The 18451-nt window shown below is 32.4% G+C and overlaps 1 protein-coding gene across 1 annotated transcript; it reads left to right on the top strand.

Annotated features, from left to right (window-relative positions):
- The first annotated feature begins 555 nt into the window (after nt 1–555).
- On the top strand, nt 556–3589 carry LOC114735273 (1-aminocyclopropane-1-carboxylate oxidase-like). Its single transcript, XM_028922956.1, has 4 exons — nt 556–678; nt 884–1119; nt 1793–2126; nt 2862–3589. The coding sequence occupies exons 1-4, from the start codon at nt 562–564 to the stop codon at nt 3135–3137; spliced, it is 963 nt and encodes a 320-aa protein (XP_028778789.1). The 5' UTR covers nt 556–561; the 3' UTR covers nt 3138–3589.
- The last annotated feature ends 14862 nt before the right edge of the window (nt 3590–18451 follow it).

Genomic DNA, 18451 nt, shown 5'->3' with positions numbered 1-18451 from the left:
GTCCTTAATATATGAGCTAGTTGACTAATTTGAGTAGATTAAAAAAACTAATTAAGTTAGTTATTTGTAATAAATAGGTATTGTCTTTCCTAAAATATCCTTATTAATCAAATGTATTGGCTAGAGCTACTATTATTACAAGGACTACTTTGAGGGAAAAAATAGATAAATATGAGAGATAAAGTTAATTGAGGTCTTATAATTAGGATCAAAATAAAAGTTAAATGAGCTCTTATATTAAGGAATGGAGGTAGTAGTATTTATGATCAAATTGAATTTCTAACTAACTCTTATATTTAGGACAAAAGATAGTGTAAAATTTCATGCCTTGATAAAGCTCATTTAAGTCCAAGTAAAAAGTGAAAGAACCCGTGAAAATATGAAATCCATGATCCATCACGCCTCTCTCTCTCTCTCTCTCTCTCTCAAGCACACACAAATATTAAATATTATATATATTAAATTTATTCTTTCCGACACTTATCCCTTCCTTCACGGCCTATAAATTGCACCTTACATCACTTCACTCCTCACATATCTCAGAGAGAGTTTGAGTGAGAGATGGAAGCAAAAATGGAGAGCTTTCCGGTTATTGACATGGGGAAACTTAAAACTCAAGAGAGATCTTCAGCCATGGACCAAATAAAAGATGCTTGTGAGAACTGGGGTTTCTTTCAGGTAATTAAATTATATTCATATTTCATTCCTCTTCCATTAGTATTACTATGGTTTTTTATTACTTCTTTATTACTTAAATAATCACTCGAATCTTTCCCACTTTAATTAGCATCACACTAAAATAATAATCAATTTGATCGATTTGATAAGCCTTTGTTAGTGATAACTAAGTTTGTTCTGGCTCTCTCTCTCAATATTCTTGAAGTTGGTGAACCATGGGATATCAAAAGAGCTGATGGACACTGTGGAGAGGCTGACAAAAGAGCACTACAAGAAGTGTATGGAAGAAAGGTTCAATGAGATGTTGGCTACCAAAGGCTCAGAATTTGCTCATCAATCTGAAATAATAATCAATGACTTGGACTGGGAAAGCACTTTCTTCCTACGCCATCTTCCCCACTCCAACATCGCAGAGATCCCTGATCTTCATGATGATTACAGGTATAACTTCCATATTATTTAAGGTATTTTATGAAATTATAAGGACAATTTCACTAAATTATATAACACTCTTCTGAACTTTATGTCATACGTAAATAACCTCCCTGATCTTGGAAACTTTACAATAAACATCGCTGAACTTTTACTAGTTTTGTTTATTATTATTATTTATGTACAAATAGCTTAAAGTTTAAGAGGTTTTCTGCATATAACTTAAAGTTTGAGAGGTGATGTGCATGCCCAAATGGTATAAAAGTGATAGTTTTGGGGTTAGAAAATAAAGAGACTTGAAAGTTTAGGGGTTTATTATTAAATTTTAAAGATTAAGAAAGTTATTTGTACTTTATTCTAAGTTAAACAGAATTTTTTTTGGTAGCTTAGCCTATTTTTTTAACCTAATATTTCAACTAAAGTATATCAAAATCACTTGCATCCCGTTAGAAACAAATAATTAATTGATATTCCATAAAATAATTTACATATTGAATCCTAGGACTTCATTTAAGGAAAATTCTTATATTTGAATAATAATTTTTGAATTTTTCAAACATAGAAAAACTTACAACTTTGTAATTTTATGGTAGTTTTAAAACTCTGTCTCAAAATAATGAATTCAAATCTGAGACAAGGATACTAATTAATAAAGTTTATTTGTACTTTCTTTTGTGTTCAGGAAGGCAATGAAAGAATTTGCTACTGAATTGGAGAAACTAGCAGAGTTACTTTGTGACTTATTATGTGAGAATCTGGGTTTGGAAAAAGGTTACTTAAAGAAGGTATTCTATGGGACAAAGGGCCCTAACTTTGGGACCAAAGTGAGTAACTACCCTCCATGTCCCAAACCAGAACTCTTCAAAGGACTTAGGGCTCACACAGATGCCGGTGGCATCATCCTTCTCTTTCAAGATCCCAAGGTCAGTGGACTTCAGCTTCTCAAGGATAATCACTGGATTGATGTCCCTCCATTGCCCCACGCCATTGTCGTCAACCTCGGAGATCAGCTTGAGGTATGTGCATTATTATCAAATTCAATATATTCAATTCTTCAGTGTGATACATATTTGAAGGCTAGAATTAGTTTCTTTCTTTACACCAAGCTATATTGAAATCGGACATATTATTGAATCAATCAAGACAGTGGTTCAAGAATTAACAATTCAACTGTGTTTGACGCAATAAACCCCATTATAATTAAAATAATATAATTTAATCAAAAATATAAAAATATTCATATATAACCCTAAAAAATTAATATTTAAATAAAATGCATTAATCTACGGGTAAGCATAACATTCATGTTTAAATTACACATAATCTAACAAAACAAATTTACTAAAGTGTAAATTTAATTTGACGTAGTTTTATTTTTTAAACTCAAAATGATGTTATTTTAGGCTCAAGAAAGAGATAAAAAATAATCTACTAGTCGACTTGTCAAAAACTTTTGACTGAACTAGTCAGGGGATTGGTTCATCGATTCACAAGTATGACTGGCTGGCATGGGTTGGGTTGGGGCAATCTCAGCCATAAACATATACATAAGCACATGATTGCACCAAAATAAAAAATTGCAGAAAAAATAGATTAGGAGTAAAATTGTTCCACTAAAAAAATTAGGGTGCTGAATGCATATGAAAAATAAGATTATTGGTAAAATTTCTCTTTCACCTTTCTTTTTCCTTTTTTAATGGTGCCTAAATCCTAATTGATGTAATTTTTGGTGGTTAATTGTATCATCTCAGGTCATTACAAATGGAAAATACAAAAGTGTGATGCACCGTGTGATCACTCAAACAGATGGAAACAGAATGTCAATAGCCTCCTTCTACAATCCAGGAAACGACGCCGTTATATCACCAGCTCCATCCTTGGGGATGATGAAGGAAGATGACAAGATAATAAACCAACAAGTTTACCCAAAATTTATCTTTGACGATTACATGAAGCATTATGTTAGCCATAAATTCGATGCTAAAGAACCAAGATTTGAAGCCATGAAGGCCATACCAACTCTGTGATTCTGCTTGCTTACAGGGAAACATTATATTATGTCATCCCAATACCATCTTTAGTCTTTGAAATTTAACTTTGTTTTGGTTTTGATGGTCTCAAAATTTAAAACCAGTTGTTTTGGTCCCTAAACTTTGATTTTATTTTGGTCTACCTAAAAATTTCTGGTCATTTCAAGGAATAAAACCACTGATTTCAAATTTCAGGGATCAAAATCAAAACAAGATCAAATTTCAGGTACTAGAGATAATATTAACCCTATATCATATTGTAGATTCTGTATGGTTATATATGGAAGTCTATTGTGGATGGTGGAATATAATCTACCGACTTTTATAGGTGAAAATAAGTTTTGGTGTGAGTGTGAAGCCTTTGTGGTGGTTATGTTAGTGGCTTGTACTGTACTTATGTTTGGAAGGTATATATGATAATAACTACTAAAGTCTTACCCGTTGTGCAAGAAACTCTCTCATAATAATTCCTTTTTGGCTTGATTATGATTTATGAATTGTGATTATAATAATGCAGCAGAGAGGCTTGAAGTGATCTATAGTGGATCTTGATCCGTATGCTTTTTCTTTAATAAATCTTTTGCAAGTTCTCTCTTTGGATTCCTCTCATGCATGATCAGTTATGAGAACTCTCAGTTTGGTTTTTAAAAAGAAAAAATCAAATAGCCCTATACATGTCAAAATTAATTATGAACTCGAAAGTAACTAAACCCCTTAATACAAGCCATAATCAATTATGAACTCAAAGTTTGGTGAAAAAGACAATTATGAATCCAAAGTCATGGTTGTGTCATAAATTACCAAACACCCCTATACACATGCCAAAATTAATTACAAAATTTTAAAAAATTGAAAATAGTAACTTATGAGATAATCTTTTTTTTTTTTCTGGTTCATTTGATTTTGGCATGCATAACTACGGTTGATTATACTTAATTTTTATCAACAACAAATATATTTTTGAAGACAAATTTTTTTTTATCCAGGACCATAAAATTGAATTACCATCAGGACTTCTCAAGATTATACTTTTAATTTTCTCTCTAAGTTATTGAGTGATGAATGCATAAAAATGGTAACTTTGAAATATTGCTAATTCTAAAGTATTTTGAAAACACTTCTACTTTTTCATATCATAAATTATAAATTATAAATGACATGAACTCTAGGTCCTCAACCGCTATTTCTTTCCAAAATGTATAGCTTTTGACTGTGAGAAACTGACAGGAATCCTAAAATATTATCTTTTTTTGGCCAAAGAATCCTAAAACTATTATAACGACCATGGATATTGGAAAGCAACCAACCTATGATTAATATAATGTTGAGAACTTAAAGTTGGTCGAAGAGCAACACGGATGTCTCTGAAAAACAAAACTAAAATACAAGCTACTATCATAAAAGAATGGAAATAATGAGTTCCTTAGTCAATTGATGTATTATTAAAATTTTGACTCTACCTGGCAATTTTATTGGTTACTGATTATTAATAATCCAAAATGTAACAAAACTGTCTATCTGTAGTTGTTCATAAAATATTGAGATACAACTAATGGAGTTGAGTCTTACAGAAGTGGCAAATCCTCCACAATGTGGTGAATTAATATTTAAAATTTTGTTTGGAGACATGTCTACATGTAGTGTCCATAACGTCTTGAACATAATTATTTTCAATAGGAAGATGCCCATGCCTACAAAAAAAAAAAAAACAGGGGGGGAGAGAGAGAGATACAATTATTATCGCTACTGTTTGTGGTCATTATGCCTTTAAAGATTAGAATGCATTTATAGGCCCTTTGATTCGTGGAATTAGTGAGAGTATACTCGAATGTAGTGGTTAATTTGAAATAAAATATAAAATAAAAGGGATTACCATAAGTATGATTGGTATATATGACTTCAAATAAATGTATTATGTATATAATTAAATATAAATTAATGTACGATGATTAAAATAGCATTATCAAATTAGAAAATTCCAACTCTCCTATTCTTTTTGTCCTTCTTTCTCATCACCTCTTTCCTCCTTCCAAGATTATATTTGAAAAAAATGTAAATGAGGCTGTTATTTAAAAAATAAAAAAAAGAAGAAACAAAGCATGATGTTGTCGTTTACCTCCTTCCATATTTATATTTCAGAAAACTGAAAAATAACAAAGTGCTCCCTCAAGTCCTTATTATAAGGCATCAACTAACAAGTATTTTTTTGTCATTTTTATGAGGCATTTGCTTAGTTTCAAGAAGCGTTAAATGTTTTTTTTTTTTTTTGCCATATATGCCCATATTTAATAAGGATACTGAGAAAGTAAAAATTTATATGATGTTTGAGTTTAGCATAGTTAAGAAAGGTAATACTAAAAAATACTTGAATTTTATGACAAGTTTAATGGTTTAATTGCTTTTACTGGTATGCGTGGATTAGTTAGAAATGAATTTTAATAGCCAGCGACAGGTTTGCTATGGGTTTTGAGAAAGAGCCCAACTAGGATGAAGCTCTAGAATGAAAATCGAGACTAATGGATTCAAGGAAAATTTGAAAGGGGCACCATGCGCAAAAAGATTGAGTTTCTCTGTAAATTAGGAGGAGGGAGAGAGAACATGACGTCTAATCACCGCTAGAGATAGCACAATATCAAGCCCTGCTTCAGGGAGGCTGAAAGGCAACGGCATAGAGGAAAAAGATTATTGTGTTGTGTAGCTAGGAGAACTCTCAAATATATTTCATGAAAGACGACAATGATGTTGTCACATCCTAAAAATTTTCATCTGGCAATAAAGAATCAAAAATTAGGATGAGGGTCAATGTAGGAACTAAAAGGGGAGATGAAACAACTTTTAATATGAAACCTTGAAAAGATGTGGACTGACATTTTCGTAATTATCGGTTTAGGAAGGGCAAAACAGGAAAATTTCAAAAAAATTTCAAAAAAATCCCCAAAAAATGAGAAAATTCTAGAGTAGAGGTCTTGGAAACTCAGTTGAGGCCCGAAAAGTGAAATTTCGGTGAAAATGAATTATTACGAAATTTTCCGTAAACAAAGGTTTTCCGGGAATTTATTAGGAAATTGAAGGAAAATAATTATTTTAATTTGTTAGAGGCCTCAATAAATTTGGAAGATTGATGAAAAATTCATCTAAATATTTATTTGAATTTATAAAATTTGTTTTAGGCCTTGAAAACTCAGAAATTAATTTTAGAAAATTTATTTTCTCCCAAAACTACTGATAGAGGCCTAATCGGAGAAAATTAAAAATAAATATCTAGAGGTGATAAAAAATTCTGAAAATTTTCAGATCATATTACCATATTAAGAGGTGAATTATCATGGAGAGAAATAAATTTTTAAAGGTCTGAAAAAATTTTGAAATGATACCAGTGAATAGTGACCGATAAAGTTTCTAATTAGTCTGAGATAGTGATTTGGTTTGCAGGCCATCTTTTTGGGCCAGCCCAAAATATTTGTGGGGCCCACAATGGAGCCATTAAAGGCTCAATTTCATGCACTTTTCAGATTCCATCATTTTTATTAAATAAAAAGTAAAAATCAAGAGAAAATGTTTGGACAAATCTAGTGCAAGGCCACATGTTCAAATCTAATCAATTCCCACACTTGATGGCTGCCACATAACCCCATTGAGCTGTCCCAATTTGGTCAAATCAGGAGGGAGGAGGAGCAGCTCATTTTCTCTATAAATACCGCTTGAAAATACAAAGAAAATGTGAGAAAATTGGAAAAATAAGGGGAGACTCTGCCACTGTTCATCGAGCCCTATTTTTTGAAAATCTTGAGGTGTTTTAGGCAAGGAATCATCCAACTTACTTGAAGAAAACACTAAGGTATGTCTAAGCATCAACACCCCTAAGTTTTATATTGATTGGTTAAGATTTTGCTTCGAAAAATGCTAGAAATTCTACCAAAATTCGGTTTGAATGTGTGATGCTTAGGAAAGGATAGAAATCTTAATAATCAAGTGGAATAAGTAAGATTAAGTGATCTATGGATTGATTTTTGGATGAAATCAAAGTTAGGGTTTAAGGGGAGAATTTTGGACAGCACTATTCATGCAGGAGCTTATTGATTTTTCTTGATTTGATGATTGCAATGGCTTTAAAACATGTTTTTGTGTAGGGATATGATGTTAGAAAGTGTTTAAAATCATTGGAATCAAAAATAGAATTTTTAGAAATAAATACCCCCTATTCGGCCAGTCACTATTCACAAGGGAGGAGTTTGGATTTTAAAAAATCTAATTGCACCATTGAATTCCTCATGAAAAATTGTGCAGGATTGACTCAAGAGATGATTGATTCTAAAGAAGAAATCAATTTGTTGAAAATCCAAGAAAGGGGGGGAATTGTTAAGTTAATGTTAGTGTTGAAACCAAGTTGTTTTGTGATTAATACGGCCTATGTTTAATAGGCATCGAGAGGAGGAATTAAGGAGAACCATTGCTCCTTGGAGGAATTAATTGGACAAGCTTTACAAAGGTAACTTTGAATTATAATTTGATTGTTTATCTTGCTTGTTTTTTGTGATTGTTGTTGCTTGGATTGGAGGAACTTTGTGGTGACCTTGATTGTTTGATTGACAAGGGTTATGTTTTGGCCAAATGCTTTCTGATATGTCAATGTGGATAATATGATGTTTCTCTCGTTGCATGATATGTGGCATGAATTCCTATGAGTTGGGAATGGTTTGGAGTGCATGAACATGTCACAATTAAACTTGTATTGATTTACATGATAATTATAATTCATATGTTACAGTGATTTCTTTGAAATCTCATTCCTCCTATGTTATTTTATGTACTAATTAGGAAGTTGACCAAGTATGGAGCAAGGAAAGGAATTGACCTTGGGATAAAGAAATTTTATGAACATTATATTATGGTGAATTGTTTTGCAATGTATAATGAACTTTACATGGATTTTATAACAAGCTATGGATGATATTACAATGTAATTTGTATGGTTATTCCATGTTTCAATGTTGGAATTATGCTTGATGCATTGTGGTAAGGATGTGGATGAAGGAAAAAGAAGAAATAAATCAAGAAAATGGAAATTAGGGGATAGAAATTCCCTAAAAAGTGTCAAACTTGTGGCATATAAAATAATAATCAATTGTTGGAGTTTGGACATGAAATTTTGCAGGAAATTAGATCTCATTTTTAGCTTTAAAAAAAGTGGTAATTCATTAAATTTGGAGTTGTGTGCTAAGAGTTATGCGCTTCCAAAATTGAGCAAAAATATTAAAAATTCGAAAATTTACCAAATAAACAGTATACTTTGACAAATTTTCTGAAATTAGTCTAGATGGAATTGGACCTAATGATTATTTTTTATCCATATAACTCTTAGTAAGCTTTGTGTGAAAATTGGAACCACTTCGTTTTGATTTTTCTAGATTTAGTTATGAATTTTCAAAGTTAGCCCATTTTCGATGAACAGTGTACGGATAGGATGAATAGTAAAATTCTGAAATTTAAAATTTTTCATCAGGAAATGTTACGAAACGTCTTATATTGGTTCCAATTGACATATAATGGATTATAAAGAGAGGTGTGATAGATATCATCAAAAAACCGCGGCCAAAGAGGTTCATTAGCAGAAGAGTATTGTCGATGGAAGCCTTGGATAGCAATAGCAGACGAGTGGTCAATTGGAGGAAGACTATGGAGGAGGTAAGAACAAATGGTGTTTTTTTTTTTAAATATTCCAATACGTTGTAATGTCCATTCTTTTTTTTTTTTTTGTATTGTGTTGTAATCTGTAACATTCTGAATTTTGGGCTTAGAATCACCAAAATTAGCCTGAAATTGGGAGGCTATCAAACCCTTTTGGCAGAAGTCCCAGAGGTTTCCCAAAGAGATAGACCGATTCTCAGGGACCAAATTACAAAGCGAAAGTTTTCTGGGAGTGAGAAAAGAGAAAATTAGAGACTCTAGTGAAGTCTTGAGGTCCAAAAATGAGAAATAGATATGAATGTAAGCCAAAGGTTATGTTAGAGGCCTCAATGAGGTGAATTATGGGGTTAAACCAAACTAGAGATAAAATCATAATTTTGTAAAGTGTCGGGTTGGTGAAGGAAAAAATAAAAATTATGCCCGAAAATTGCAAGAAAATCCTAGAAAATAGTAAATGGCATGTTAAGGTCTGCATGTGAAGTTCGGGGGGGTTCTAGTATAAGGATTTGATGTAATTAAGGACTAAAGGTTATGCTAGGAACCGCAATAAGAGAATTCCTGAGACTAAACCTAAGCAGGGGACTAAAACACAAATTTGGAAAGTTTTAGGTTGAAAAAGGATAGTGATGGAAAGTAGGCCTGATACTTTAGAAAAATTTCAGAAAAATAGGAATAATGCCTAGAGGGCCATATGAGGCTGACAATGATGAAAATACCCTTGGAAGGAATTTGTGGAATTCCAGGGTTTTGACTAATTTTGAATATTAGAGGAAATGGAATTATTTAAAATACAGGGAGACCTTGGATAATTGGACAAAAATGGGAGAAAATACTTGAGGAATTATTATAGGTTTTAACAATAATTTCATCCCCAGAAAGTAAAGAGGTTGGCTTTAATAGAATTTAAAGTCTATTTATACACTATCTGGGGAAAAGTCAAAGTAAACTGTCTAGAAGTTTACTTTTAACTTAAGAAAAATTATAGAAATTCCCTGTGATAAATAAACAATATTGGTATCCAAAGACAGATTCTTGGAGTCATGGATCGGTAGAAAAAATCTGGTCAAATTTACTCTGAAATAAATATTATTACTTGTTTTAATGGAAGAACAAGGGAAGAGCATCACTTCCTCTTTAGGCATGTTTTATAATGCTATGTGCACTTATTTAAGGTATGAAGATAGTATTAGAACATGTCCTAATGGTCAGAGGGAAGACCCGAAAAAGCACCTGATACAGTGCAGAATAACAAGATAGGTGGAGGAATACCTAAAGGCTACATTTTGCATGAATTTCTTATTAATTTCCTCCCTATTTTAATGCCAAAATGATGAAGGGACATACAGGAGACACGTGTACAGTTGGATGCAAGACATATGTACGATTATATTAAAGACATGTGACTGGATAATGTAAGCAAGATGAAGTAAGTATGATGTCATGAGAACACTTGTCACCACAAGACGAAGAGGCAAAATGGATGGTTAAGATTAAAACACCTATTTACAAGATCAAGGGCCAAGATTCAATCTTTTTTTCTATAAATACTACTCCCCTACCCTTATTTTTGTCCATGACTCATGAAAACCATATGAAAACTCTTACAAAATAAATTCTAGAGAGAGAAAGAAGAAGGAAAGAGAAAGATCAAGTGATTCTATGTAAGATCAAGCTCTAAAATAAGATATGTTCATGGTTTTTGATGTAGTTTTCACTACCCTTGTTGTTGTTGAACTTGGTTATGGCTTTTAATGATTTTTGGGAGCTTGAAACCCTTGGGAGGTATGCTGCATGAAATCCTTAAGTGTAGGAAAAGATGAAATTGATGTTAGAATAAGATTTAAAGGCTTGAAAGGAAGAAGAATCAAGTGGTTTTATGTTAAAATTGGTTAAATTTTATGACTGTGTAACTTGAGGAACATTTCGGTCAGGCTGAGTTTAATGCCTTAGGGTTAGATTTTGATGATTTTGATGAGTTTAGAATGAAAAATTGTGTGGGGTAAAGGTGAGAAAATAAGTTTGGAAGCATTATAATTGAAAATGAAAATCTTAGACCCTAAATGCATATTGTTCGGCCAACTAGAATTTAAAGGGAAGGAGTTGAATTTTGATAAATTCAGGCTCATATTTGGATTCCTCATGAAAAATTATGTGGGAAATGACTAAGGAAATGATTTTAAAGGCTATTAAAAAAAAGGTGAAATTTTAAGATTAAAGAAGAGCGAGTTTAAGAGTTAACATGATTAATGATTTTTCATGGTCTTAATAGACTGGATATTATTGTGTATTGTGAACTTAGGATTATGAGACACTAAAATAGAGGAATGGAAAGATTTTTCAAACAATATTGGTGGTTGGAAAGTAAAGAGAGCAAGAGGAAAGCTTAAGGATAAAAGGTAGTGAACTTACCTTTCTTATGTGTTTGATATGTATACTTGTGTCTTGATGTGCATTATGTGATTTGATGATAATATGTGATGTAAATGTAAGTATGATGCTTTGTTTCTTTATGTTTCCTATGACCATACATATTAATGTGAAACACTGAGTATGAGAACATGTTATAAATAAGCATGAGTTAGATCAAGTAAGCATGTTATACACTTACATCCATCTCGTATATATTGATGGTAATGTTTACTACTGAGATTCTCCTTAATCTCACCTCCTTTAATCAATCATAATAGGTGACAAGACTATGGGAGAAGAAACCAAGAAGTAAAAGTGCAAGGATGAAGAGAAGAAGATAGAAACAAATATTACATTATGTCATGTAATATGTTATGATGATATATATTCTTAAATACATTATAGACGGCATGCATTAATATACGATGATATTGACATGTATGACTAAATGAGATAATGTATAAGAATAGTTAATGCATGAATGGAATGGTATTATGCAAAGAAAGAATTAATCATGAATTGTTAATACAAGTTAGGGAGATAAAACATTCCTATAGGAGCCACAAAATAGTGACGGTATGGAATTGAGGCAAACGATTGATTCCATTCGTGAAATTTGTTAAAATGAATATGCACATCCTAGTTTTAAAAACAAGCATAGATCACTAAAAATAGATGTGTGTGCTAAGAGTTATGCTTGATCAAAGTTAGGGCAAAAAAACCAGAAAGTACATTGTTTACCAAATAAACAGTAAATTTCAACGAATAAACTGTACTAATTGGTAAGGGTTGAGTCCAGTTTTATTTTTTTTTTCCTATAGAAAACTGAAAGAGCTTCAAATATAATTTTGAACCACCTTAATACAATTTTCTTATAATTAGTTATGATTTTTCGAAGTTAGACTGAAAATCTAAAATTTAACTAGTGAACAGAAACCCGAGAATCACTTGCAAATTTTCAATCCACGGGCTTGTTTCATTATTCGCTTGAATCATAACACTTTTGAATGCATACTAAAAGAGGTTTAAGGAAGGATGTTTCATAATGTCCATTCACATGTTCTAATAGTATTATCATAATGCATCTACTTAAAGTAATCAACATTACAAAATGTAACCTCTTTTACATATTAGACAAGCTCAATCAAACATCTGATAACACCATTTGCATTAGAATTATAAGTAATATCCTCTCATGTAATCAACACAATCAAGTCATTAGTCTCTAATGAATTAGTTGCGAACTTCATAGATTTTGATTAGATGAAAAATCAATATGTGAAGGCTTAATAAGGACTCAATGTGCTACTAATTACTCTATAGATTGGGTATGTGATAAATTAGTCCATAAAATAAATAACACACTAGATATATAATATCAATGCGTAACCTTGATGGATTTCCAATTATTAAGAAAATCTGCTATTAAAATGTTTGTAAGCAGTGAATAGCAACATCTCATAATTTGACATATCATTCTTTCCAACTTCAAATAAAGGAGTTAGATAACTAAGATCTTTTAATAAGACCCATTAGGAATGTCACAACGATTGAAGTAGATTAGAATCCCATTAATATACATATTAAGAAGCTTAATATAATGATGTAGCTGCATAACATTAATAAGTTTGTCTCTTATGGATCTAGAAAATTATTATACTAATTAGAGCATCAGTAAAGTTATTTCAATATTTGATTAGTATAACCACTTTGTAATATAGGACTACCACACATTTCTATGTCGGAAATGTGATAAAGGCTTACAAAGTCTAATGGATCATAAGATAAGTTGTTCCCTAACTTTTATACAATTTTGTTTCCTTCCTTATCAAAACCTTATATTTGATATGCTACACATAATTATGTGTATATAAATAGAAGGAGAAAAAAAAAAAGAAAAATGGTGAATGGATGATAATGCAAATATTTTTACTTAGTTCATTATCATGGCATCATTGTACATAATTGTGTGCTGTAGTACAAATAATGAAAGAAACAAAAAAATACATGTGTAAAGGATTAATTGACATTGCAAAAGAGGACAAGGATCAGTAAAAAAATATCTCAACTGCTAATACTTCTAGTATTTTCTGATAGACCAGGCTTGGGTTTCTTAGAGATGTCTTGTGTAGTCTCGTCATATGTGAGCCAGATAGATGTATTCTGAACATCTCCCCATAAATGACACTACAAAAAAATAGTAAATTACCAGCGGTCCATTTCTAGCGATTGAAATAAACCGCTACAAAAGTAGACATTTCTAGCAATTATAACACAAACTGCAAGAAATTTGAAGTGCTTTAACCAAAAAGTGAGTGGGACCCACACATTTCTAGCGGTTTTGAATTGATCGCTAGAAACTGACGGCTACAACTGTTGTTGCCATTTGGCGCGAAGTTGTCGCCATATTTTTAGCGTTTAATTTCTAGCAGTTTTGTTGCTGCAACCGCTAGAGAATACAAATCGTCGTTGCATTTTCTAGTGGTTATGGAACCGCTAGAAAGTTCAACGAATTTCTAGCAGTTTTCATTGGAGCCGCTAGAAATGTTTTATTTTTCCCGAGGAGGCTTGACACATGACTGCATCTAGGTGGAGGCAAATGGGCAGCGCTACAAATTTTTAGTAGTTTTCATAGAACTGCTAAAAAATCGTGGCCTATATATACCCCCCACCACCTCAATTGCACAGTTTTGGTGAATTGTGCAGTGAAACTCTACCGATTTATCTAGATCCAAATAGTATTCTATATTTCAAGTAAGAACAGAAATTTATTTATAAATTATTTTTTATTTTTATTTTATTTGTTTTATTATACTTTTTATATTGAGTTTAATTGACTGGTTTAGTTAGAGTTAATAGAAATATTTTTTTATATAATAGACTAGTTTATTTAGAGGTAATAAAAATAATTATTTTTTAATGAGTTGATGGCAAATTTAAATGAACAAATATCTGTTTTTCAATTATTATTATTTGATATTATTATTTAGAGTTAATAGAAATAATTACTATTTCATATAATTGTTTGTTTTTTTATAATTACTAGTTGTAAAATATATTTTTCATTACAATTGCTATTTGTTATTATTAGGATGATTCTTCGACCAGGGAAGGAGCTGGTCGATCCTGATAGAGGAGGACCCAGCAAAGATCATGGTGCTGGGCTGATGATGCTAGTGAGTTGTTCCCAAGCATTCATGACTACGATTTGAACGAGGAGGATATCTTGAGCTTCATGGAGCGTGATGATATCCAACCTATTGAGGAGACTCATTTCTCGAGGAATGAACAATCCCATGATGATGTTAAGGAGGAGGAGAAGGAGGAGGCTCAGGAGAATGAGAATCCCCATAATGAGCAACGTCCTACTTCAAGATGCCAGACCGGTTTTGAAGTAGAGTTTATGGGTAAGTATTTATTTAATTTTTTTAATTTGACAACTATTTGATTTATATAAAAATTGTTTTAATTTAATTAATATAAATTAATTTTTTAATTAAATTTTGTAGATTCTGAAGAGAACAGGTCCTATAGGAGGCTGAGAGCTAGAGAGCTGTCCATGATGACGAGCGGATGGGTGGTTGTGCCGCTAAGTGAATTGGGCCAACCGACTAAGAAAGGTAGCTAGCTATATAATAAGTATGTGCACCTTCTTGGTCAGCAGTGGACTTTGTTCCCTATTTATGTGAAGGATTGGAAGAAAATCACTGCGAAGAAGAAGCAGCAAGGTTGGGAAGTGATGAAGGTAATATAAATTTGTTATTTATAATTTTTTTAAATTAGTTAAATGAATATATATTTTTAATTTAAATTATTTAATCGTTTGATTATAACTTTTTATTTATATAATTAATTTGTTATTTATAATTTTTTTAAATTAGTGAAATGAATATATATTTTATACTTAAATTACTTAATTGTTTGATTATAATTTTTTATTTCTTTAATTAATTTGTTATTTATAATTTTACTTAATTGATATAAAATAATTTTTTATTTATTTAATTTATTTTTATTTAAATTAGTGAAATGAATATAATTTGTTATTTTTTTAATTACAAAGTAAATTTATATTGGGAGATGAGTTGAGGGCGGATACCATTAAGAGAATTGGGGTGGCATGGAAGAACAAGAGGGCTAACCTGTGGTGGGAGAAGAAGGGTGATGGGACGAGACCCCTACAAGAGATATTGGCAGATATACCTGGTAGTCCCGGAGTAAGACTGGTTAAGTTTTGTGTATTTTAGGATGTTGGTTGAGTAGATGGTATGATATTATTGCATTAATTATAAAAATTTTATATTTTTTATCCAATTTGACTAATTTAATTTTTATATATTTTGTTTCAGGCCCTTTCCTAGAGAAATACTGGGAACGTCAAGCAGCAAACAATGTGTCGTAGGGCTAGATCCAAGAGATTTGCTATTACCTATGATGAGATTGTAAGTACTTAAAAAGAATTTGTATGTTGTGTATATATTTTTAATTTGTAATTAATAATTTTTTTCATTTCATTTACAAAGGAAAAAGACACGACAGAAGCAGAGATACATGCCCATCTATGGCGAGATGTGGCTGATTCTGTACAGGCCTCGAGACGGGTCTCCTGCATCGGATAAGGTTGAGGAGATGGCAGTAAGTAATTAATTAATTAAATATTAATATCGTAGTATAAATATTTCATACTAATATTTTTATATTAATTTTGATAGACGCGGATGACTCAAGTCGATACCAAGCTGTGAGAGTCTCAGGGGTCTGTCTTGGATCCCACCGCCTCACTTTTAGCGTGTCGTGGCCGAGTGCAGCACCCTGGCTGAGTTAACAGGCTCAGTCTTAGATCCACACCTAGTAGGCTGCCCCACTCAGGTTACGCTGGCCCTTCATACACTACGGGGAGCTTTCAATCAGCAGCAACGTCCCATCAGGCGAGCGCAGGAGTAAAGCGGCCAAGTTCCTTGTCCTTAGATGAGCTACGAGAGGAGATTAGGTGAGAGATAAAGGCCACGATGGAGGCTAGGATGGAGGAGCGTGGTCATCAGTTACAGTTACAGCTTGACCAATTGAAGGCAGCTACTATGGCCATGCATAATGCAATGATCAGTTCGCTCCAAACATCCTGATTCTCGAGATCCCTGACATACGCCTGACACCAGTCTAACCCCTGTACGACAGCAACCAGCCCAGCTCCAGCCCGATCAGCAACCTGCCTAGCCCCAGCAAGAGGATACAGCGCCTAACGACGATGATGATGCTATTTCTGTCCCTCACCCCTAATTTCCCCAATTTCCTTATATTGGATTTTATTTGGATTTTATTATGTTATGTTTTATGTGGATATTTATTTAAATTTTATTTTTATTTATTTGAAACCATAGTTTTTTAATTTTATTATTAGTCACTCATTTGTTTTTTTAATTTGTTAATGTTTTATTTTTTTTTGGGGCAGAAGAAATTTCTAGCGGTTACAAACCGCTATAAAGGTTGCAAGAAATTTTAAATGCTAGCTGACAATTTCTAGCGATTAATAACCGCTAGAAATTTCTCATTGTTATAGTGAAATTCCTCCCACCTTGACATTTCTAGCAGTTACAAAACCGCTAGAAAGGTTGCAAGAAATTGTAAACCCTAGCTGACAATTTCTAGCAGTTAATAACTACTAGAAATTTCTTACCACTACACTGGAATTCAAATTTCCGTGCCACCTAGAAAAGTCTTGCCGTTGGCAAATTCAAATTTCCCTCCCACCTCAAAATTTCTAGTGGTTACGAACTGCTAGAAAATTCTTCTAAATTCAAATTTCTAGTGGTTTTAACCACTAGAAAATCTATATCAGTGCTAGAAATTTCTAGCGGTTTGTAACCGCTACAAAATATTGACGGTTAACTACCCGTTGGCAGTTTCCTTTATACGCTGAATAACTTCATTTGAAATTCATTTTAGCTTCTCTTTCAGCTTTTCATCTCATATGTTCATGAAATTTGAGCAATATTAGTGATGGATAGATTGTGGATCAACTTGCACTGGTCAACTCTGCAATACTTGACTGGTCTAAACTATTTCTTAGATTTTGCTTTCACCAATGTTGCCATAAACAGTAAGATTCAATGTCCATGTCCTAAATGTGATTCTAAGAAGTGGCATCCAAGAGATACTGTTAGAGAGCATTTGATATTTAAGCCCTTCCCATGAGAGTATGTATTTTGGCAACTACATGGGGAACGACCAGATATGATTGCTGAGTCAAGTCCAGTAGTTTCACGGATGGGAGTTCGAGCAAAAAAAGCTAATGCTGTGCGTGATGCTTTCGGCGTTCACGAAAGTGAGGATCCCAATGAAGATGAAGTAGAGAGGCCTCAACCGGAGTTTTTTAGAAATGAAACTGCCTGAGAATTTTTTGACCTCATGAACGAAGTTGATAAGCCTCTTTATTCTAGGTGCACAAAATATTCTAAACTGTCATTCTTGATGAAGTTTTATCATATCAAATGCTTGTGTGGTATGACTGACAAGGCAATGTCCATGCTATTGGAATTACTAGGAGATGTTTTTCCTCAAGCTGAATTCCCTTCATCTTTTTATGAAGCAAAGGAGATTATTAACAAGTTTGGCTTGAACTACAAGAAGATAGATGCATGCCTAAATGACTGTATGTTATACTGGGGAGATGATGCAAACAATGAGATTTGTAGAAATGTAACACATCTCGCTATAAGTCTGTACGGAAGGGGGAAAAGCAAAAGAAGAAACCAGCCAAAATTCTCAGGCATTCATTATGATGTGTTACTTGTTCCGTCTCTAAATATTCTATATTTAAAATTCTCAATACGGTTCATTATAATGTGTTACTTGTTCTGTCTGTAAATATTCAATATTTGAAATTCTTAATACAATTCATTATAATATGTTACTTGTTCTGTCTCTAAATATTTAATATTTGAAATCCTTAACACATTATTTTGTTAGATACTTTCCTTTGAAACCGCGGTTGCAAAGAATATATATATATATGTCATCAAAATGGTTGAGCACATGAGGTGGCATGTAACTGAGGAAAATCCAGTTGGCAGGTTAAGACACCCACGAGATTTAGAGGCATGAAAAACGTTTGATGTAAAATTTTCAAACTTTGCCAGTGACCCTAGAAATGTACGTCTTGCGTTGGTAACCGATGGTTTTAATCCCTTCAGAAGTATGAGTACAACCTACAGTAT

This window comes from Neltuma alba, unplaced genomic scaffold, assembly GCF_004799145.2.
Source record: "Neltuma alba isolate B1F8T4 unplaced genomic scaffold, ASM479914v2 tig00013196_pilon, whole genome shotgun sequence".
Classification (NCBI taxonomy): Eukaryota; Viridiplantae; Streptophyta; class Magnoliopsida; order Fabales; family Fabaceae; genus Neltuma; species Neltuma alba.
Note: the sequence above shows the minus strand (reverse complement) of the source record. Positions and strands in the feature narration are given on the sequence as shown.

Excerpts from the sequence above, each read along its gene's own strand:
- LOC114735273 (XM_028922956.1), top strand. The coding sequence starts at position 562 with ATGGAAGCAAAAATGGAGAGCTTTCCGGTTATTGACATGGGGAAACTT. Across the intron at positions 679-883 it reads AGAACTGGGGTTTCTTTCAG|TTGGTGAACCATGGGATATC; the intron begins GTAATTAAATTA and ends ATATTCTTGAAG. Across the intron at positions 1,120-1,792 it reads GATCTTCATGATGATTACAG|GAAGGCAATGAAAGAATTTG; the intron begins GTATAACTTCCA and ends TTTTGTGTTCAG.